We start from the raw sequence: 25,142 nt of genomic DNA on the forward strand, positions 1-25,142 counted from the left end.
ATACAACACTCATGAAAACGTGGAACTGCTGAGATCACCGAAATCTGTAAGTTTTTGCGGCCAGGGGACCCGCGCCCCTCCCTGCCAGGCTCAGTCCCGGGGGAGGAGGGGCTGTCAGCTCCAGGAAGGAGAAGGGAGAATTGCAGTGGCTGCTCTCATCGGAAACTCATTCTACTGATTCAAACTCCAACCATAGATAGACTGAGGCCAGACACCAGAGACTCTGAGAGCAGCCAGCCCAGCAGAGAGGAGAGGGGCATAGAAGGAAAACAACACGAGAAGCTCCAAAGTAAAAGCAGAGGATTTTTGGAGTTCTGGTGAACACAGAAAGGGGAAGGGCGGAGATCAGGCCTTGAGGCGCATATGCAAATCCCGAAGCAAGGCTGATCTCTCTGCCCAGGGCACCTTTCCTTAATGGCCCTGGTTGCTTTGTCTATTAGCATTTCAATAACCCATTAGATCTCTGAGGAGGGCCGTTTTTTTTTTTTTTTTTTTTTTTTTAAATCCTTTTTGCTTTTTCTAAAACAATTACTCTAAGAAGCTCAATACAGAAAGCTTCAAAGAATTGAAATTTGGGCACGTCAAGTCAAGAGCAGAAATAAGAGAGCTCTGAGACAAAAGGCAATAATCCAGTGGCTGAGAAAATTCACTAAACAACACAACTTCCCAAGAAAAGGGGGGTGTCCGCTCACAGCCACCATCCTGGTAGACAGGAAACACTCCTGCCCATCGCCAGCCCCATAGCCCAGAGCTGCCCCAGACAACCCAGTGTGACGGAAGTGCTTCAAATAACAGGCACACACCACAAAACTGGGCGTGGACATTAGCCTTCCCTGCAACCTCAGCTGAATGTCCCAGAGCTGGGAAGGGGGAGCAGTGTGAATTAACAGAGCCCCATTCAGCCATCATTTGAGCAGACTGGGAGCCTCCCAACACAGCCCAGCAGCCCAGAACTGCCCTGGGGGGACGGCACTCACCTGTGACATAGCACAGTCATCCCTCAACAGAGGACCCGGGGTGCACAGCCTGGAAGAGGGGCCCACTTGCAAGTCTCAGGAGCCATACGCCAATACCAAAGACTTGTGGGTCAGTGGCAGAGACAAACTGTGGCAGGACTGAACTGAAGGATTAGACTATTGCAGTAGCTTTAAAACTCTAGGATCATCAGGGAGATTTGATTGTTAGGGCCACCCCCCCTCCCCGACTGCCCAGAAACACGCCCCACATACAGGGCAGGCAACACCAACTACACACGCAAGCTTGGGACACCAATTGGGCCCCACAAGACTCACTCCCCCACTCACCAAAAAGGCTAAGCAGGGGAGATCTGGCTTGTGGAGAACAGGTGGCTCGTGGACGCCACCTGCTGGTTAGTTAGAGAAAGTGTACTCCACGAAGCCGTAGATCTGATAAATTAGAGATAAGGACTTCAACTGGTCTACAAACCCTAAAAGAACCCTATCAAGGACAGCAAATGCCACGAGGCCAAAAACAACAGAAAATTATAAAGCATATGAAAAAACCAGACGATATGGATAACCCAAGCCCAAGCACCCAAATCAAAAGACCAGAAGAGACACAGCACCTAGAGCAGCTACTCAAAGAACTAAAGATGAACAATTAGACCATAGTACGGGATATGAAGGAAATCAAGAAGACCCTAGAAGAGCATAAAGAAGACATTGCAAGACTAAATAAAAAAATGGATGATCTTATGGAAATTAAAGAAACTGTTGACCAAATTAAAAAGATTCTGGACACTCACAGTACAAGACTAGAGGAAGTTGAACAACGAATCAGTGACCTGGAAGATGACAGAATGGAAAATGAAAGCATAAAAGAAAGAATGGGGAAAAAATTGAAAAACTCGAAATGGACCTCAGGGATATGATAGATAATATGAAACGTCCGAATATAAGACTCATTGGTGTCCCAGAAGGGGAAGAAAAGGGTAAAGGTCTAGGAAGAGTATTCAAAGAAATTGTTGGGGAAAACTTCCCAAATCTTCTAAACAACATAAATACACAAATCATAAATGCTCAGCGAACTCCAAATAGAATAAATCCAAAAAAACCCACTCCGAGACATATACTGATCACACTGTCAAACATAGAAGAGAAGGAGCAAGTTCTGAAAGCAGCAAGAGAAAAGCAATTCACCACATACAAAGGAAACAGCATAAGACTAAGTAGTGACTACTCAGCAGCCACCATGGAGGCGAGAAGGCAGTGGCACGATATATTTAAAATTCTGAGTGAGAGGAATTTCCAGCCAAGAATACTTTATCCAGCAAAGCTCTCCTTCAAATTTGAGGGAGAGCTTAAATTTTTCACAGACAAAGAAATGCTGAGAGAATTTGCTAACAAGAGACCTGCCCTACTGGAGATACTAAAGGGAGCCCTACAGACAGAGAAACAAAGACAGGACAGAGAGACTTGGAGAAAGGTTCAGTACTAAAGAGATTCGGTATGGGTACAATAAAGGATATTAATAGAGAGAGGGAAAAATATTGCAAACATAATCCAAAGGATAAGATGGCCGATTCAAGAAATGCCTTCACGGTTTTAACGTTGAATGTAAATGCATTAAACTCCCCAATTAAAAGATATAGATTCGCAGAATGGATCAAAAAAAATGAACCATCAATATGTTGCATACAGGAGACTCATCTTAGACACAGGGACACAAAGAAACTGAAAGTGAAAGGATGGAAAAAAATATTTCATGCAAGCTACAGCCAAAAGAAAGCAGGTGTAGCAATATTAATCTCAGATAAAATAGACTTCAAATGCAGGGATGTTTTGAGAGACAAAGAAGGCCACTACATACTAATAAAAGGGGCAATTCAGCAAGAAGAAATAACAATCGTAAATGTCTATGCACCCAATCAAGGTGCCACAAAATACATGAGAGAAACACTGGCAAAACTAAAGGAAGCAATTGATGTTTCCACAATAATTGTGGGAGACTTCAACACATCACTCTCTCCTATAGATAGATCAACCAGACAGAAGACCAATAAGGAAATTGAAAACCTAAACAATCTGATAAATGAATTAGATTTAACAGACATCTACAGGACATTACATCCCAAATCACCAGGATACACATACTTTTCTAGTGCTCACGGAACTTTCTCCAGAATAGATCATATGCTGGGACATAAAACAAGCCTCAAGAAATTTAAAAAGATTGAAATTATTCAAAGCACATTCTCTGACCACAATGGAATACAATTAGAAGTCAATAACCATCAGAGACTTAGAAAATTCACAAATACCTGGAGGTTAAACAACACACTCCTAAACAATCAGTGGGTTAAAGAAGAAATAGCAAGAGAAATTGCTAAATATATAGAGACGAATGAAAATGAGAACACAACATACCAAAACCTATGGGATGCAGCAAAAGCAGTGCTAAGGGGGAAATTTATAGCACTAAACGCATATATTAAAAAGGAAGAAAGAGCCAAAATCAAAGAACTAATGGATCAACTGAAGAAGCTAGAAAATGAACAGCAAACCAATCCTAAACCAAGTAGAAGAAAAGAAATAACAAGGATTAAAGCAGAAATAAATGACATAGAGAACAAAAAAACAATAGAAAGGATAAATATCACCAAAAGTTGGTTCTTTGAGAAGATCAACAAGATTGACAAGCCCCTAGCTAGACTGACAAAATCAAAAAGAGAGAAGACCCATATAAACAAAATAATGAATGAAAAAGGTGACATAACTGCAGATCCTGAAGAAATTAAAAAAATTATAAGAGGATATTATGAACAACTGTATGGCAACAAACTGGATAATGTAGAAGAAATGGACAATTTCCTGGAAACATATGAACAACCTAGACTGACCAGAGAAGAAATAGAAGACCTCAACCAACCCATCACAAGCAAAGAGATCCAATCAGTCATCAAAAATCTTCCCACAAATAAATGCCCAGGGCCAGATGGCTTCACAGGGGAATTCTACCAAACTTTCCAGAAAGAACTGACACCAATCTTACTCAAACTCTTTCAAAACATTGAAAAAAATGGAACACTACCTAACTCATTTTATGAAGCTAACATCAATCTAATACCAAAACCAGGCAAAGATGCTACAAAAAAGGAAAACTACCGGCCAATCTCCCTAATGAATATAGATGCAAAAATCCTCAACAAAATACTTGCAAATCGAATCCAAAGACACATTAAAAAAATCATACACCATGACCAAGTGGGGTTCATTCCAGGCATGCAAGGATGGTTCAACATCAGAAAAACAATCAATGTATTACAACACATTAAAAACTCGAAAGGGAAAAATCAATTGATCATCTCAATAGATGCTGAAAAAGCATTTGACAAAATCCAACATCCCTTTTTGATAAAAACACTTCAAAAGGTAGGAATTGAAGGAAACTTCCTCAACATGATAAAGAGCATATATGAAAAACCCACAGCCAGCATAGTACTCAATGGTGAGAGACTGAAAGCCTTCCCTCTAAGATCAGGAACAAGACAAGGATGCCCGCTGTCACCACTGTTATTCAACATTGTACTGGAAGTGCTAGCCAGGGCAATCCGGCAAGACAAAGAAATAAAAGGCATCCAAATTGGAAAAGAAGAAGTAAAACTGTCATTGTTTGCAGATGATATGATCTTATATCTAGAAAACCCTGAGAAATCAACGATACACCTACTAGAGCTAATAAACAAATTTAGCAAAGTAGCGGGATACAAGATTAATGCACATAAGTCAGTAATGTTTCTATATGCTAGAAATGAACAAACTGAAGAGACACTCAAGAAAAAGATACCATTTTCAATAGCAACTAAAAAAATCAAGTACCTAGGAATCAACTTAACCAAAGATGTAAAAGACCTATACAAAGAAAACTACATAACTCTACTAAAAGAAATAGAAGGGGACCTTAAAAGATGGAAAAATATTCCATGTTCATGGATAGGAAGGCTAAATGTCATTAAGATGTCAATTCTACCCAAACTCATCTACAGATTCAATGCAATCCCAATCAAAATTCCAACAACCTACTTTGCAGACTTGGAAAAGCTAGTTATCAAATTCGTTTGGAAAGGGAAGATGCCTCGAATTGCTAAAGACACTCTAAAAAAGAAAAACGAAGTGGGAGGACTTACACTCCCTGACTTTGAAGCTTATTATAAAGCCACAGTTGCCAAGACAGCATGGTACTGGCACAAAGATAGACATATAGATCAATGGAATCGAATTGAGAATTCAGAGATAGACCCTCAGATCTATGGCCGACTGATCTTTGATAAGGCCCCCAAAGTCACCGAACTGAGCCATAATGGTCTTTTCAACAAATGGGGCTGGGAGAGTTGGATATCCATATCCAAAAGAATGAAAGAGGACCCCTACCTCACCCCCTACACAAAAATTAACTCAAAATGGACCAAAGATCTCAATATAAAAGAAAGTACCATAAAACTCCTAGAAGATAATGTAGGAAAACATCTTCAAGACCTTGTATTAGGAGGCCACTTCCTAGACTTTACACCCAAAGCACAAGCAACAAAAGAGAAAATAGATAAATGGGAACTCCTCAAGCTTAGAAGTTTCTGCACCTCAAAGGAATTTCTCAAAAAGGTAAAGAGGCAGCCAACTCAATGGGAAAAAATTTTTGGAAACCATGTATCTGACAAAAGACTGATATCTTGCATATACAAAGAAATCCTACAACTCAATGACAATAGTACAGACAGCCCAATTATAAAATGGGCAAAAGATATGAAAAGACAGTTCTCTGAAGAGGAAATACAAATGACCAAGAAACACATGAAAAAATGTTCAGCTTCACTAGCTATTAGAGAGATGCAAATTAAGACCACAATGAGATACCATCTAACACCGGTTAGAATGGCTGCCATTAAACAAACAGGAAACTACAAATGCTGGAGGGGATGTGGAGAAATTGGAACTCTTATTCATTGTTGGTGGGACTGTATAATGGTTCAGCCACTCTGGAAGTCAGTCTGGCAGTTCCTTAGAAAACTAGATATAGAGCTACCATTCGACCCAGCGATTGCACTCCTCGGTATATACCCGGAAGATCGGAAAGCAGTGACACGAACAGATATCTGCACGCCAATGTTCATAGCAGCATTATTCACAATTGCCAAGAGATGGAAACAACCCAAATGTCCTTCAACAGATGAGTGGATAAATAAAATGTGGTATATACACAAGGTAGTAATATTTTTAAAAGCAATAGCAGAGTTGGGTGAAAATCCAATACTTCTATTAGTATACTACTTAATGTAAGCGTAAACTCTACCAAATAAATTCTATATTCTATAATCTATATATATTTTCACATATATAGTAGAGATGTCAAAAACGTATTTAATGAATAGCTATAGTTTAGTAAATTTGACCTAGGTAATCTATTCATACACGAAGTGCAAGGAAAAGTAGTCTTAGAGAAAAATCTAGGTAGATACTAGCAGCTTTGTTAATGAATATTAACACCATTGGAAACCAGGGCTGGACACAATGTAATATAAAGCAATATATGTGCAAACATTTGAACTGACTCATGATCTACTACTACAAACAAAAATGTGTGGCCATAATCTAAATTAGGTCAGACCTCCTGGTTAGAATGATTTGTTCTAACTTGTCTTCAAGATTAGCATTCAGAATTAATATACCCTTTTGGGTGAAATATCTCTTCAACAAGTAGTTACTTGTATGAAAGTGACTTGAAAAAGTCTGATCCTTGGAAAACAATGCATCATATTAAACTTTACAGCTTATGCTCTCTACTTCTATTACTACTAGAAGTAAACTATACTTTCCTCTGTTAAAAAAAAGGCAGTATAATAACTACAATTCTATATAACTATCTGTTATGTTAACTACAAATATTTTTAATACAACTCTCTAGCAAAATAGTATATTTATTATAATGGAACATCAGCTCACTTGATATTTTTAAACAAAGCCTAGGTTACAAAAGTAGCAAGAACTCTTTGAATGCCTACTGTTTGGGGGATTCTGAACTCAGTCAATTTTGCCTAAAATCTTGTGTCCATAAACATTTTTGTTTGCAGAAAAAAAGAACAAAGATGATGGTTCAGGAGGTGTGTCTTTCAGTAAATGGTAAAAACCTTTCTTGTCCAGAAACTCAATAAATAACTTCATTGATGTAAAACATCTTTTAATGTACATTTTGCTTAAAATTAAATGGAATGCTTATAAAGAAATACTTCAGTTCAACATATAGATTACATCAGTAACCTCACTGCTCATATTTATTTTCTAATGAGCAACAGCTCTAGTTATTTTCATGGTTATCCAGAAGACAGAATAAATTGGCTACAAAAGCTACAGACATAATTCTAGCTGGAAAAGTTAAAAAACAAAGAGAAGAAAAGGAAAAGTAAAGATAAAATTATCAATCTCTTATTATTATTTTATAGCAATAGAGCCAGTAAAAAAAATCATTCCAAAACTGGGATTAAAGAAACAAAACATATTTTTTAGACAGTCAATAAAATACAGATTTTTGTTGCCTTGGTAACTACAACAAATTTCTGTTTTGTAATAAATTAGGATTTAAAGCAAAGGCTTTTCCAATTCTAAGAAATTAATTTCAAAAAATAAAATTTTAAATAAAATTATTGAAATAGTTTCCATTAGCTTATCCTGATCTGATATAAATTTGTGATTGAAAGTAAAATATCCTTAAGAATATGCATAAATGAAGCAAAATAGTCATCACATGCTTACAAACTAGAAACTGACATCATACTCAGGAACACATTTATGTTAATAAAACTTTAGATTTTTTGACATATATTTTTCATAAGTTTGTACCTATGACAGTTTCATAATTAGGCTATCCAGTTTGCTTAGGTGGCATTAAATCTCTTTAGAGCCAGTATAATTACAACCATTAGCCAAAAGAGGGCGCAGAGAGAACACCAGAGTTTATGCGCTCCCTAAGGAAACTGCCAGTTGGTTTCTCATTAGTAGTCTTAACAACAGGAACTAGAAAACCCACAGTAGGGTTAGGTGTATTAACTTGGGAATACTGAAAGTTATAGTATAAGTACATATAGGTACAATTTAATATAGAGTATCATATAAATATATTGATATGTATAGCATTTCTGCCATTCAAACAAAATAAACATAGCTCTACCTAGTCTGTTAGTTTGTATTCCAGTAATTTAGAGGAATCAGGCAGAGAGGGATCAGTACCACAGAGGGTAAAGAGTAAAGAGGGGAGTGAATGTGCCCTAGAGTTGGTAAATCTAAGGAATAAAGCCATCAGAATGGAAAAGGGATCATCTCTGGTTTTCATTACTGAGGCAGAGTTGGCCCTGAGTACCTCCGTTACCCTTCATGGTAGCTACTGATACTACATGAAGAATAAACAAGTCCACAAAGCTCTTTAGCAGATCTTCACTTGGACTTGCTGTTTTCTCAAAGTCCTCATTTGAAAGGAATGTACACAGCATAAGGCATTCAACTGATATCTACATTACCTATACATTACTTCCTCATAACTCTTAGTCCTGTCACCAGGTCAAATTTGGTCAGTATGTTAGCCTGCACAAAACCCAACCCCATTTGCCTGATAAAAACATAGTAATTTATGTTTCATTAAGTTATTCATAAATATATCTCATATAAAATTTACTGTGAATCTTATCAGTACCAATAAATACTTTCATCTGTCCTTCTGTTTTTAAAAGCATTACAGTCAGAACATGAAAAACTTGGTACTCCTGTTTCTGGCAAGAGCTTATTGTATTATTTCAGGATACTTCAGAAGGCATTTACAATTTCTGAAAGAACTAAACACAATATTGTTAACTGGATGAACTGGTACCTTCTGGTTTGTGATTTTCCAGGTGTGGTTCCTTATAATCAAAACTAACTAAAAGGAAAATATTAATATGCTCGAAAACAGTAGCCTCTTTCAATCTTCTCAAGTGAAATAATGTGAAAAAAGATGGATTTTGCAGTATTCCAATGGAAAAAATATAAAAAGCTGAATTTTTTTCAAAGCATGCTAATGTCTTCTCACACAGATGTTCTATGCTTCCCAAAAGACTACCACGGTTATCAATTTAAATTTGTATTAGGTTAATGTTAAATATAGATCATTATATTTTATTTTAAATTCATTTCTTAACATTAACTACTAACAATATATCTCTCAACCCAAATTATAACTGGCCAATTAAAATTGAATTTCAATCTTGGTGACTATAGATATATAAAAGTTGTTTACCTACTTTAAACAGTAATTTCCTTTAAATAAAATTTCAATATGACTTGGACAATATCTATTACATATAAACCTTCAATGTGCAATTTAGATCTACTAATAGGTAAATAAAAGTAAAAAGTATATATACTTTTGTAAAAGCACAATATTCCTCTTTACACTGTACATTATTTATTATCTGGCTATACTAGGATTTTTTAAACATATGCATTCTCATATAACTGCACTAGAAAAGGTATATGAAGAATTATTGCAAATTCTCTACCCTTTCTGTCCATCAAAATCTTAGGGTAGGAGGCGGGGCAAGATGGCAGACTGGTGAGCTGTAAGTTTTAGTTACTCCTCCAGGAAAGTAGGTAAAAAGCCAGGAACTGCGTGGACTGGACACCACAGAGCAATCTGTCTTTGGGCATACTTCATACAACACTCATGAAAACGTGGAACTGCTGAGATCAGCGAAATCTGTAAGTTTTTGCGGCCAGGGGACCCGCGCCCCTCCCTGCCAGGCTCAGTCCCGGGGGAGGAGGGGCTGTCAGCTCCGGGAAGGAGAAGGGAGAACTGCAGTGGCTGCTCTTATCGAAAACTCATTCTACTGATTCAAACTCCAACCATAGATAGACTGAGACCAGACACCAGAGACTCTGAGAGCAGCCAGCCCAGCAGAGAGGAGACAGGCATAGAAAAAAAAACAACACGAAAAACTCCAAAATAAAAGCAGAGGATTTTTGGAGTTCTGGTGAACACAGAAAGGGGAAGGGCGGAGCTCAGGCCTTGAGGCGCATATGCAAATCCCGAAGCAAAGCTGATCTCTCTGCCCTGTGCACCTTTCCTTAATGGCCCTGGTTGCTTTGTCTATTAGCATTTCAATAACCCATTAGATCTCTGAGGAGGGCCGTTTTTTTTTTGTTTTTTTTTTTTTTTTAAATCCTTTTTGCTTTTTCTAAAACAATTACTCTAAGAAGCTCAATACAAAAAGCTTCAAAGAATTGCAATTTGGGCACGTCAAGTCAAGAGCAGAACTAAGAGAGCTCTGAGACAAAAGGCAATAATCCCAATAATCCAGTGGCTGAGAAAATTCACTAAACAACACAACTTCCCAAGAAAAGGGGGGTGTCCGCTCACAGCCACCATCCTGGTGGACAGGAAACACTCCTGCCCATCGCCAGCCCCATAGCCCAGAGCTGCCCCAGACAACCCAGTGTGACGGAAGTGCTTCAAATAACAGGCACACACCACAAAACTGGGCGTGGACATTAGCCTTTCCTGCAACCTCAGCTGAATGTCCCAAAGCTGGGAAGGTGGAGCAGTGTGAATTAACAAAGCCCCATTCAGCCATCATTTGAGCAGACTGGGAGCCTCTCTACACAGCCCAGCAGCCCAGAACATAGCACAGTCATCCCTCAACACAGGACCCGGGGTGCACAGCCTGGAAGAGGGGCCCACTTGCAAGTCTCAGGAGCCATACGCCAATACCAAAGACTTGTGGGTCAGTGGCAGAGACAAACTGTGGCAGGACTGAACTGAAGGATTAGACTATTGCAGCAGCTTTAAAACTCTAGGATCATCAGGGAGATTTGATTGTTAGGGCCACCCCCGCTCCCCGACTGCCCAGAAACACGCCCCACATACAGGGCAGGCAACACCAACTACACACGCAAGCTTGGTACACCAATTGGGCCCCACAAGACTCACTCCCCCACTCACCAAAAAGGCTAAGCAGGGGAGATCTGGCTTGTGGAGAACAGGTGGCTCGTGGACGCCACCTGCTGGTTAGTTAGAGAAAGTGTACTCCACGAAGCTGTAGATCTGATAAATTAGAGATAAGGACTTCAATAGGTCTACAAACCCTAAAAGAACCCTATCAAGTTCAGCAAATGCCACGAGGCCAAAAACAACAGAAAATTATAAAGCATATGAAAAAACCAGACGATATGGATAACCCAAGCCCAAGCACCCAAATCAAAAGACCAGAAGAGACACAGCACCTAGAGCAGCTACTCAAAGAACTAAAGATGAACAATTAGACCATAGTACGGGATATGAAGGAAATCAAGAAGACCCTAGAAGAGCATAAAGAAGACATTGCAAGACTAAATAAAAAAATGGATGATCTTATGGAAATTAAAGAAACTGTTGACCAAATTAAAAAGATTCTGGACACTCACAGTACAAGACTAGAGGAAGTTGAACAACGAATCAGTGACCTGGAAGATGACAGAATGGAAAATGAAAGCATAAAAGAAAGAATGGGGAAAAAAATTGAAAAACTCGAAATGGACCTCAGGGATATGATAGATAATATGAAACGTCCGAATATAAGACTCATTGGTGTCCCAGAAGGGGAAGAAAAGGGTAAAGGTCTAGGAAGAGTATTCAAAGAAATTGTTGGGGAAAACTTCCCAAATCTTCTAAACAACATAAATACACAAATCATAAATGCTCAGCGAACTCCAAATAGAATAAATCCAAAAAAACCCACTCCGAGACATATACTGATCACACTGTCAAACATAGAAGAGAAGGAGCAAGTTCTGAAAGCAGCAAGAGAAAAGCAATTCACCACATACAAAGGAAACAGCATAAGACTAAGTAGTGACTACTCAGCAGCCACCATGGAGGCGAGAAGGCAGTGGCACGATATATTTAAAATTCTGAGTGAGAGGAATTTCCAGCCAAGAATACTTTATCCAGCAAAGCTCTCCTTCAAATTTGAGGGAGAGCTTAAATTTTTCACAGACAAAGAAATGCTGAGAGAATTTGCTAACAAGAGACCTGCCCTACTGGAGATACTAAAGGGAGCCCTACAGACAGAGAAACAAAGACAGGACAGAGAGACTTGGAGAAAGGTTCAGTACTAAAGAGATTCGGTATGGGTACAATAAAGGATATTAATAGAGAGAGGGAAAAATATTGCAAACATAATCCAAAGGATAAGATGGCCGATTCAAGAAATGCCTTCACGGTTTTAACGTTGAATGTAAATGCATTAAACTCCCCAATTAAAAGATATAGATTCGCAGAATGGATCAAAAAAAATGAACCATCAATATGTTGCATACAGGAGACTCATCTTAGACACAGGGACACAAAGAAACTGAAAGTGAAAGGATGGAAAAAAATATTTCATGCAAGCTACAGCCAAAAGAAAGCAGGTGTAGCAATATTAATCTCAGATAAAATAGACTTCAAATGCAGGGATGTTTTGAGAGACAAAGAAGGCCACTACATACTAATAAAAGGGGCAATTCAGCAAGAAGAAATAACAATCGTAAATGTCTATGCACCCAATCAAGGTGCCACAAAATACATGAGAGAAACACTGGCAAAACTAAAGGAAGCAATTGATGTTTCCACAATAATTGTGGGAGACTTCAACACATCACTCTCTCCTATAGATAGATCAACCAGACAGAAGACCAATAAGGAAATTGAAAACCTAAACAATCTGATAAATGAATTAGATTTAACAGACATCTACAGGACATTACATCCCAAATCACCAGGATACACATACTTTTCTAGTGCTCACGGAACTTTCTCCAGAATAGATCATATGCTGGGACATAAAACAAGCCTCAAGAAATTTAAAAAGATTGAAATTATTCAAAGCACATTCTCTGACCACAATGGAATACAATTAGAAGTCAATAACCATCAGAGACTTAGAAAATTCACAAATACCTGGAGGTTAAACAACACACTCCTAAACAATCAGTGGGTTAAAGAAGAAATAGCAAGAGAAATTGCTAAATATATAGAGACGAATGAAAATGAGAACACAACATACCAAAACCTATGGGATGCAGCAAAAGCAGTGCTAAGGGGGAAATTTATAGCACTAAACGCATATATTAAAAAGGAAGAAAGAGCCAAAATCAAAGAACCAATGGATCAACTGAAGAAGCTAGAAAATGAACAGCAAACCAATCCTAAACCAAGTACAAGAAAAGAAATAACAAGGATTAAAGCAGAAATAAATGACATAGAGAACAAAAAAACAATAGAGAGGATAAATATCACCAAAAGTTGGTTCTTTGAGAAGATCAACAAGATTGACAAGCCCCTAGCTAGACTGACAAAATCAAAAAGAGAGAAGACCCATATAAACAAAATAATGAATGAAAAAGGTGACATAACTGCAGATCCTGAAGAAATTAAAAAAATTATAAGAGGATATTATGAACAACTGTATGGCAACAAACTGGATAATGTAGAAGAAATGGACAATTTCCTGGAAACATATGAACAACCTAGACTGACCAGAGAAGAAATAGAAGACCTCAACCAACCCATCACAAGCAAAGAGATCCAATCAGTCATCAAAAATCTTCCCACAAATAAATGCCCAGGGCCAGATGGCTTCACAGGGGAATTCTACCAAACTTTCCAGAAAGAACTGACATCAATCTTACTCAAACTCTTTCAAAACATTGAAAAAAATGGAACACTACCTAACTCATTTTATGAAGCTAACATCAATCTAATACCAAAACCAGGCAAAGATGCTACAAAAAAGGAAAACTACCGGCCAATCTCCCTAATGAATATAGATGCAAAAATCCTCAACAAAATACTTGCAAATCGAATCCAAAGACACATTAAAAAAATCATACACCATGACCAAGTGGGGTTCATTCCAGGCATGCAAGGATGGTTCAACATAAGAAAAACAATCAATGTATTACAACACATTAAAAACTCGAAAGGGAAAAATCAATTGATCATCTCAATAGATGCTGAAAAAGCATTTGACAAAATCCAACATCCGTTTTTGATAAAAACACTTCAAAAGGTAGGAATTGAAGGAAACTTCCTCAACATGATAAAGAGCATATATGAAAAACCCACAGCCAGCATAGTACTCAATGGTGAGAGACTGAAAGCCTTCCCTCTAAGATCAGGAACAAGACAAGGATGCCCGCTGTCACCACTGTTATTCAACATTGTGCTGGAAGTGCTAGCCAGGGCAATCCGGCAAGACAAAGAAATAAAAGGCATCCAAATTGGAAAAGAAGAAGTAAAACTGTCATTGTTTGCAGATGATATGATCTTATATCTAGAAAACCCTGAGAAATCAACAATACACCTACTAGAGCTAATAAACAAATTTAGCAAAGTAGCGGGATACAAGATTAATGCACATAAGTCAGTAATGTTTCTATATGCTAGAAATGAACAAACTGAAGAGACACTCAAGAAAAAGATACCATTTTCAATAGCAACTAAAAAAATCAAGTACCTAGGAATAAACTTAACCAAAGATGTAAAAGACCTATACAAAGAAAACTACATAACTCTACTAAAAGAAATAGAAGGGGACCTTAAAAGATGGAAAAATATTCCATGTTCATGGATAGGAAGGCTAAATGTCATTAAGATGTCAATTCTACCAAACTCATCTACAGATTCAATGCAATCCCAATCAAAATTCCAACAACCTACTTTTCAGACTTGGAAAAGCTAGTTATCAAATTTATTTGGAAAGGGAAGATGCCTTGAATTGCTAAAGACACTCTAAAAAAGAAAAACGAAGTGGGAGGACTTACACTCCCTGACTTTGAAGCTTATTATAAAGCCACAGTTGCCAAAACAGCATGGTACTGGCACAAAGATAGACATATAGATCAATGGAATCAAATTGAGAATTCAGAGATAGACCCTCAGATCTATGGCCGACTGATCTTTGATAAGGCCCCCAAAGTCACCGAACTGAGCCATAATGGTCTTTTCAACAAATGGGGCTGGGAGAGTTGGATATCCATATCCAAAAGAATGAAAGAGGACCCCTACCTCACCCCCTACACAAAAATTAACTCAAAATGGACCAAAGATCTCAATATAAAAGAAAGTACCATTAAACTCCTAGAAGATAATGTAGGAAAACATCTTCAAGACCTTGTATTAGGCGGCCACTTCCTAGACTACACCCAAAGCACAAGCAACAAAAGAGAAAATAGATAAATGGGAACTCCTCAAGCTTAGAAGTTTCTGCACCTCAAAGGAATTTCTCAAAAAGTTAAAGAGGCAGCCAACTCAATGGGAAAAAATTTTTGGAAACCATGTATCTGACAAAAGACTGATATCTTGCATATACAAAGAAATCCTACAACTCAATGACAATAGTACAGACAGCCCAATTATAAAATGGGCAAAAGATATGAAAAGAGTTCTCTGAAGAGGAAATACAAATGGCCAAGAAACACATGAAAAAATGTTCAGCTTCACTAGCTATTACAGAGATGCAAATTAAGACCACAATGAGATACCATCTAACACAGATTAGAATGGCTGCCATTAAACAAACAGGAAACTACAAATGCTGGAGGGGTTGTGGAGAAACTGGAACTCTTATTCATTGTTGGTGGGACTGTATAATGGTTCAGCCACTCTGGAAGTCAGTCTGGCAGTTCCTTAGAAAACTAGATATAGAGCTACCATTCGATCCAGCGATTGCACTTCTCGGTATATACCCGGAAGATCGGAAAGCAGTGACACGAACAGATATCTGCACGCCAATGTTCATAGCAGCATTATTCACAGTTGCCAAGAGATGGAAACAACCCAAATGTCCTTCAACAGATGAGTGGATAAATAAAATGTGGTATATACACACAATGGAATACTACGCGGCAGTAAGAAGGAACGATCTGGTGAAACATATGACAACATGGATGAACCTTGAAGACATAATGCTGAGCGAAATAAGCCAGGCACAAAAAGAGAAATATTATATGCTACCACTAATGTGAACTTTGAAAAATGTAAAACAAATGGTTTATAATGTAGAATGTAGGGGAACTAGCAGTAGAGAGCAATTAAGGAAGGGGGAACAATAATCCAAGAAGAACAGATAAGCTATTTAACGTTCTGGGGATGCCCAGAAATGACTATGGTCTGTTAATTTCTGATGGATGTAGTAGGAACAAGTTCACTGAAATGTTGTTATATTATGTAACTTTCTTGGGGTAAAGTAGGAACATGTTGGAAGTTAAGCAGTTATCTTAGGTTAGTTGTCTTTTTCTTACTCCCTTGTTATGGTCTCTTTGAAATGTTCTTTTATTGTATGTTTGTTTTCTTTTTAACTTTTTTTTTTCATACAGTTGATTTAAAAAAGAAGGGAAAGTTAAAAAAAAAAAAAAGAGAAAAAAGACAAACAAGGAAAAAAAAAAAAAAAAGATGTAGTGCCCCCTTGAGGAGCCTGTGGAGAATGCAGGGGTACTCGCCTACCCCACCTCCATGGTTGCTAACATGACCACAGACATAGGGGACTGGTGGTTTGATGGGTTGAGCCCTCTACCATAAGTTTTACCCTTGGGAAGACGGTTGCTGCAAAGGAGAGGCTAGGCCTCCCTGTATTTGTGCCTAAGAGTCTCCTCCTGAATGCCTCTTTGTTGCTCAGATGTGGCCCTCTCTCTCTGGCTAAGCCAACTTGAAAGGTGAAATCACTGCCCTCCCCCCTACATGGGATCAGACACCCAGGGAAGTGAATCTCCCTGGCAACGTGGAATATGACTCCCGGGGAGGAATGTAGACCCGGCATCGTGGGATGGAGAACATCTTCTTGACCAAAAGGGGGATGTGAAAGGAAATGAAATAAGCTTCAGTGGCAGAGAGATTCCAAAACGAGCCGAGAGATCACTCTGGTGGGCACTCTTACGCACACTTTAGACAACCTTTTTTAGGTTCTAAAGAACTGGGGTAGCAGGTGGTGGATACCTGAAACTATTAAACTACAACCCAGAACCCATGAATCTCGAAGACAGTTGTATAAAAATGTAGCTTATGAGGGTTGACAGTGGGATTGGGAATGCCATAAGGACCAAACTCCACTTTGTCTAGTTTATGGATGGATGTGTAGAAAAGTAGGGGAAGGAAACAAACAGACAAAGGTACCCAGTGTTCTTTTTTACTTCAATTGCTCTTTTTCACTCTAATTATTATTCTTGTTATTTTTGTGTGTGTGCTAATGAATGTGTCAGGGATTGATTTAGGTGATGAATGTACAACTATGTAATGGTACTGTAAACAATCGAAAGTACAATTTGTTTTGTATGACTGCGTGGTATGTGAATATATCTCAATAAAATGATGATTAAAAAAAAAAAAAAAAAAAAAGCATAGTCTTACCCAGGGTAGTGAATCTCCCTGGCAACGTGGAATATGACTCCCGGGGAGGAATGTAGACCCAGCATCGCGGGATGGAGAACATCTTCTTGACCAAAAGGGGGATGTGGAAGGAAATGAAATAAGCTTCAGTAGCAGAGAGATTCCAAAAGGAGCCGAGAGGTCACTCTGGTGGGCACTCTTACGCACACTTTAGACAACCCTTTTTAGGTTCTAAAGAATTGGGGTAGCTGGTGGTGGATACCTGAAACTATCAAACTACAATCCAGAACCCAAGATTCTTAAAGACAATTGTATAAAAATGTGGCTTAGGAGGGGGACAGTGGGATTGGGGGGGCCTTGGGGATCACACTCCCATTTGTCTAGTTTGTGGATGGAGGAGTGGAAAGGTGGGGGAAGGAAACAAACAAACAAACAGACAAGGGCGCCCAGTGTTCTTTTTCACTTTAGTTGCTGTTTTTCACTTTAATCATTATTCTGGTTATTTTTGTGTGTGTGGTAATAAGGGTGTCGGGGATTGATTTTGGTGATAAATGCACAACTATGTAACAATCGAATGTACGATTTGTTTTGTATGACTGCGTGGTATGTGAATATATCTCAATAAAATGAAGATTAAAAAAAAAAAAAAAATCTTAGGGTAAAACAGGAAAACAAGTCCACGGGTCACAAACTTCTCCTTGGAGCAAATATTTTAACAACAACCAATAATGATAATAAAAAGGAAAAATAATGGGAAAGTTAATGCTAAAATTTTTTTAAATCTTTCCTTTAAAATAAGGTAGGTAGGTGGTGTTTTATTTTAGTGTTATTTTAATTTTATTTTCCACAAAGAGAGAAAGGAGAAAATATTAGCCACTTCAAAGAAAACACTGCCCGTTTTTGGTTGTTAACTCATATGCTGCATTTTAAAAATCTTGCAGCACGTATAAAAGGAAGTATTAAGTACTTAAATTGTATTAGAAGAGGAAAATTTACATATAATATAAGAAGGTGCATCAACTTTTGTAAAACCTGAAGAATAAATCCAGATTTGGTGAGGGCTGATTAAAAGTGAAAAATTTAAATAAACACCTGAAATTTCCCATAAATTAAAATCTGTAACATTAATAGTACTAAAAGAAATTATGTACAATCATTTCATTCCAATCACTGCCTTTTGAGTTGAGTAACAAAAGCATTTAAAGAAATCCCTGTGGAAAGCTAATTTGAAAGTAAACATGCTTTAAAACTTAAATATAGATCTTGTATTAGTCCCACAACAGGATCAAGATCACTATTAAAATAAAGCCAGGGGCACATTATGATGCCTAAGATTGGTGGGTCGATTTTAATTGACTTGAAGACTGTCATAGTTCTATTATCATAAAACCTGTAACGCATTTCCAGCATGGAGGACCCATCTGTGCCCACCATCCATCTGTTTAGACGTGCTTGGCAAAGTGGTAGGGAACTCGCAGTGGTTGCCTGTGCCTGAAAGGAATGAACCACAGGATCTTCCAACGAGTGCCAAAAACTTCTGAGAAGGTCTGCTGCCATGGCTTTCGGGGTCTGGATATTTCTTCACAGCAGTTTGACATCTTTTCAACAGATGTTGTATCTGTGATGATGCCAATTAGTTGAGTATAAAAGAATCCAGTTATTCCAACTAACATAGTAATACCCATAAAAGCAGCTAGTCTCATAATGGCCAACTCATGTCTAATGACAAAGAGGTCCAAGTTACGTTTTAGCAGAAGAAAGTAATAATAGTGGCAGAAAGAAAACATCAGTGCGTAGGAAGTAAGAAGTTCAGTGTAGAAACACAACTGCAGAAAAAGCCAATGATTATCTTCACCAACACAACTGTTAATCCATGGACAGTGATGATCCATTCTCCTAACACAATGGCCGCAACGGCTACAGTGATGGGAACCCTTTGGTCGCATCAAATTACACTTGTTACATAATTCCCAGAACTCCCTTTCTCCATGTGGGATCTTAGGGTTCTCAGGGAGTCTTCCTGGATCAGTTATTGAGGACCTCACTAAGGCAATCAGACAAAATATGGCAATGCCATAGAATATTATTATTAATATGCCTGGAATATGTCCTTCTTCATAGTGAGGAAAGAGGACAATTTTTGGAATTAAAACAATATTGTATAACCAGACAAAGACAATCAAACCCATGCAGCACCAACCATGTGGGTCAACAACAAAGTGAATCCGGAGACCCGTTTTGCAGTCCTATAACTGCCTGCCAACCCACAAGGGAAGATGATCCACTTGTAAAATCACTGAGATGTGTTGTAATTTTTCTGGTACTTGCATTTAGAGGTTTTATCTTGATTCATTTTTTTTTTAATTACATCCCATCAAATGGATCTGTCCTCAATAACAATTCTCCATGATGTCAGTGAATGGTGACAAGTGCAAACTCCTGCCAGCCACAGCCAGTTTCTCGAAACCACACTTGGATTGGGGAAGAGGGGGCACTGCAGTAAAGGAGCAAAGTATTTCTCCCCCAGCTAGTCCTCTCTCTGCAGCCTCACACCGACGTTCGGCGCCGGCTGACTAGCCTCTCGCTGCCGCTGCTCTGGCGGCGGCCAGCGGCCCAGCGGCTCTTCCCCCTCCCCCTCCTCCTCCTCCTCCTCCTCCTCCAGCGCCGCAGCCGCCGCCGCCCTGGCCGGGCCGCACTCCCCTTCCGCTTCCGGGAGCCCGAACCACCACCTTAGTTTTATTGTTCCTTTTTGTTGAGAGCTTTTCTTTTCTTCCCTATTTTTTCCCCAAAATAAGCATCAAGGATTATAAGCAAATAGCACCTTCATCCAGTACTTCTGTTTCTCATGTTCATTTATAAAATTTACTTTATATTCTTCTATTTTAAATGATAAAGCACAAACTCAGTTTTATAACTGGCTTAAATATAACTATAAATAATCTGAATCCCTGAGGTATGGCTGTGGATCTGTGATTTGCTTGGGATTGCAAGATACCCCAGTGATTTACTCCAAAGTATTGGGAAGCATAAATAGGATTCCAGGAGTCCATACTGATAAATATTTAAATGACTAAGCAAATAAGAGGAACAAGGGAAAGATTTCCACGAAAAAAAAAAAAAAAAAAGCCTGTCAATTAGTAAATGAGGGAATAAAGAAATAAAAAATCATTTGGCAATATTCATAATAATAAATGTTGCAGACAAGAATTATCAATGAATGCCAAATCAGGAGGTGAAACTTAGATAGAAATAAGCTGTTATGGGAAACATAGTCTCAAAATATTTTCCCACAAGATACTTACTAATTACAAAGGGAAAAATGCTGGTTATTTTGTATTGGAAACCTGGCAGACACCATCTTAACTACATGATCAATGTTAACATCATCAACAATGAGACAAAACAGGTATCATGTACCTCCTGATTATGATTCACTGATAAGGCACAACATCACTCAAGCTGCTAGTCCTACCAAAATGCATAACCTGAATATGATTATCCAGAAACATCAGATAAGCCTGAATCAAAGGATATTCTACATAATAAATTAACTACATTTCAAAAATGTCTAGATCATGAAAGACAAAGATTGAGGAACTGTTCCAGATTAAAAACTAGAGATTTGACAACTAAATATAATGTGTGACCCTGAATTGGATCCTGAACCCAAAACAAACAAAACCCACACTTTTCTTTATTATTGTTATAGAAGACATTAGTGGGACAATTGGCAAAATTTGAAAAAGGTCTGTTTCAATATTAATTTCAATATTAATTTAAATAAAAATTAATTTTTTATCATTATACGGTGCTTATGTAAAAGGATGTCCTTGTTTTTAGGAAACAGACACTTAAGTATGTAGGGGTATTGGGGTATTATGTTTGCTACTTAGTCTCAAGAGGTTCAAAGAATATACATAAATGAAGAGAGAGTAAGGCAAACATGGTAAAGGGTTAACATGTCAGAGAATCCGGGTGAAGAATATATGGGAATACTTTTGCAACTTTTCTCTAAGTATGAATTTATTCAAAATTAAAAATTTAAAAATATTGATATCACATGGTCAAGTCCTGAAAGGGCTCCCACTGGCCAACTTCAATTTGAGCACCAAAATGATTATATACAGTAATGATTATAAACTATAAAAAAAAAAAGTTTTCTTCCAGAGATATTTTAGAAAATATTTTGTGTATATGTGTATAAGAGAGAGAGAGAGTAGCCCGCTTAAAGCAACTGGGACAAAATATTAACAACAGGTGAATCTGGGTAAAGGGAAAGTACTCAGTATATGTTAGCAATTACTAGGTGCCTAAATTGAATTCTTTGTCAGTAGAATCCTGTAATCAAAAAGCATCTTCTTTCTGTAATGCTATACCTTATCAACAAACCTTACCACAAAATGTAAAAGACTACAGAACAGAATTTAGTATACTATGACAAGCTCATAATTTCTATTCAATGCTTTCTACAGTGAGGGGTAGCCAGAAATAGGTTTCATTTTAATAGCTCATTATTAATAAGATATTTTTCAGGATAATGTGAAGCAAAGACTATAAAGTGATCCTTTTCTAAATTTATCTGAATTCAACTAATTCCTAATGTGGTGGCAAAAAATATTTTAAAAATAACTTACATCTTGTTAATTTCTTTGGACTTGGTGAAGGCACTGGCTGATTATCAATGTGTGAAGGAGGAAGTTCAGCTCCCCTGTGGGAGGCCCAGCCTAGGGGGAGGAAAGTAATGAATTATCTGTTGTTAATGAAGTAGGCAGTAATATCTGATAGACAAGAAAAGGTAAAAATATCTAATAGGTCCTCCAGGCTTTGGCTACCAGGTAAGAATCCATAATAGAAGAGGTATAAAACACTTAAAATTCATCTACATAAAATTATGTATTTCATTCAAACAAATATGGTTTTGTCCTAGCTGGGGTTAGACTTCCTTATATTTTTCAAAGTGGGTTTGAAATAAGTATACAGGTTTTTTTGTTTTTTTGTTTTTTTAAACAATTGTAAAATGCAGAAGGTATAGAAAGAGAAGGTCTAAGGAGTCAGGAAAAGAAGAAATAGCCTGAGAAGTAGAATCTTGAAACCTATAAATATGTTTATACCTTTAGACTCAGTAATACCATTCCTAGAAATTTATCCTAAGGAAATAATTTAACCAAAGAAAAAAGTGCATAAATGATTTATGTTTATTGAAGAATTATCTGTAATAATGAAAAAGTAGAAACAAAATATGGTATATAAAAGTGACAAAAAACCATGTAGCCTTTAAAAAGTGTTATGAACATTCAGTGGGAACACAGGGAAATGCTTGCTGCAACATGGAAAATCATTTATGCTATAATTCAAACACAGTATTAGAAAGGAATTTAGATCCTGCTTAATCCCTTCCTTGTATAGAAGAGACATTTTGAGGCCCAAGTAAAATGGGAGTTCCAAGAACACAGATGTTTTAATTCTCAGGGCAGCTTACTTTCCTGGTTTTTATCAAAGGAGAAAAATAAGTGGAAATAAAGGAAAAACTGATGAAGTAAAAAGAGTCCTACAGTAGGAGGTAAGAATTCAGATTGTGGACCCCACTTGAGTGTTTTGAACTACCTATGGCCTTGAGCCAGTCACTCAAACACTGGATTTCAACTGCCTCAGCAATGAAATGGAATGTCTTAGCCTGCAGGGAGGGACCAGACCAGGAGATGTTTTGAGTAGTAAAAAATATTTTTGATACTGTTTGTATTGCCTAGAAATAACAGAAGAATCCAGTGTTGCTCGAGATGTGGTAAGTTAAGGAGAAAGAGCAGTAAGAGTTCATGTAGAGAATAAATCAGTTTATAAATCTTTATAACTACTGGGTCATTGATATGCTGTGCAAGACTGTTTCCAGAAATTTTACTGTAGCAAAACCACCTGAATCATCCTAAATAGAGTGGCTTTTTATCAAATAATACTGTCCATTCTTATTTTTAGGCTATTAATTTAACAAATTCTTAGTGAATATTTAACTGATGTATTTTATTTATTAAGCTAACTTCATGCTGCTCTCATAGAAAGCACAAAGAAAAAATAAAAATCACTCCATAGATCATGCTCTTGAGGTATTTGCAGATTGGATAAAGTATGATGGTCTTTCAGATAGTGTATTTTAATTCAAAGTACAATGTATTAAGACACCGTTAGGCAACATGAAGTTTTTCTCAGGGATTAAAATGTACTAGAGGATGAAAGACAGGGATATAAGGTAAATCTATTAGATAAACTGTTTTTACAGCCATGAAAACAAATGAAACAAAGACCTATGGGAGGCCAGAGGAGGGAGAAATCACTTCCATTTGGCAGTACTGAAGACTGGTAATCAAATACTCAGGCTCAAGTCCAAGCACCATCATTGACCATCATCTCAGGTCAAAGAATGACACAAAGATGCCTTGGAGGAATGTGGAATTGTTGTTTGGTTATGTAAGTGGTAAGTAATATGAAGTAAGGTAGGAAATAAGGGTGGAAATGCAGGCCCAGGCAGGTTTCATTCTGGAGCCTGTGGTGCTTCATTTTAATGAAATGTTAAGAGGGTTCTGACATCAGAATTTGCTTCTTGGAGGGAACTCTGGATGCTGACTGGTTTGGAGGTCTCTTACAGCAACTCGGGAAACCGAATGGTCTACCTGGCCTCTGACAGTGGGGGCAGGAGGAGGGAAATTTGAGACATGTTTTAGAAATACAGTCGATAGGCCTTGGTAACAAATATGGATGTGGGGAGCAGGCAGAACAGAATGACTCCTAAGGGTCAGGGATGGACACATAATGGTGGACCAACAGATGAGTAGAGGGACCCCTTACCATATAAACAAAGCAGCAGACCCTTTCCTCAGGAAAGTACCCTGCCTCAAGCTTCCACCACATCCTCGACTCCCCAGGCTTTGCCCAGAAGGCTGCAATGGAAGCAGTCTCCAGAGCTATTCCTTTTTCTCTTGTCAACTCTGGATCCACAGGAACCAGAACACACTAAGTTTTGCTTTTACTTTGTTTTCCATAGTGCCTCCCATAAGTGGAGAAAACATTATCACCTGATGTAGACAGGGGTCACTTAGTAGGTCACTTGTTTTAAACAAGGTGCTAATTTTCTATACAGAGAAGATACCAGCAAAAGTCAATGAAGAAAATGTGGAGTTTGGCAGTGGCAGGAAAGCAGCCCTTCTTTCACTCTCGTTGAGATTCCAGTAGCAATTATATTTATTAGTTTCCCAGATGATTGGTGTGACTACAGATTTTATCTAGGTATACTGAAGTTAAAAATGATCTCATTTATTGTATCATCAGTCAGCAAATACTTTTGCCTCACAAAGATAAAATAAGGCACACATGTCCAAATATTTAGTGAATACTTACTGTTCAAAGCCCCAGCAGCATGAAAGCCAAGGTCAAAGAGTTGTGAAGGAAGGAATCCAGAGGAATGACCAAGAGGCTTTGACCCCACAAAAAGCTCCTCGGATGTGAGACTGGCACTGGGGCTCCCAAATGCAGTCTGGCATTCTTGGGTAAATTCACTAGTACTTGAAGAACCAGGACTTAGGAGGTTGTTGAGAAATGAGAATTCCTTCTCAAAATCCTCTCCTTCCAATGAGTCTACAAGTAGATCTTTTGCAACTGTTGAGTGAAAATAAAACAAAAACATTTTTTTCCTTTTTGTAGGAAATGCATGGAGAATAAAACAAATTTGTTTCCTTGTTCTCATACTTTAGTAACAATTTTTAATAAACAACTAA

General features: G+C 37.8%; 2 protein-coding genes across 5 annotated transcripts in view; both read right to left on the reverse strand.

Annotated features, from left to right (window-relative positions):
• The window catches only part of ICA1L (islet cell autoantigen 1 like), a 173,082-nt gene that overhangs the window by 17,118 nt on the left and 130,822 nt on the right, over positions 1–25,142 (reverse strand). For all 4 annotated transcript variants that reach the window (XR_005218917.1, XM_037850256.1, XM_037850257.1 and 1 more), the window contains 2 exons: positions 24,766–25,023; positions 22,014–22,103 (listed from right to left, as the gene is read on the reverse strand). Coding sequence is in view for 3 of the 4 variants with exons in the window: in XM_037850256.1 (XP_037706184.1) it covers positions 22,014–22,103; positions 24,766–25,023 (348 nt within the window). In the remaining variant the exon portion in view is untranslated. The remainder of the gene's footprint in view (positions 1–22,013; positions 22,104–24,765; positions 25,024–25,142) is intronic.
• On the reverse strand, positions 18,034–19,937 carry LOC119544747 (palmitoyltransferase ZDHHC21-like). Its single transcript, XM_037850259.1, has one exon. It carries the CDS (start codon positions 19,566–19,568, stop codon positions 18,822–18,824), a length of 747 nt encoding a protein of 248 aa, XP_037706187.1. The 5' UTR covers positions 19,569–19,937; the 3' UTR covers positions 18,034–18,821.

This window comes from Choloepus didactylus, chromosome 9 (genome assembly GCF_015220235.1).
Source record: "Choloepus didactylus isolate mChoDid1 chromosome 9, mChoDid1.pri, whole genome shotgun sequence".
NCBI lineage: Eukaryota > Metazoa > Chordata > Mammalia > Pilosa > Megalonychidae > Choloepus > Choloepus didactylus.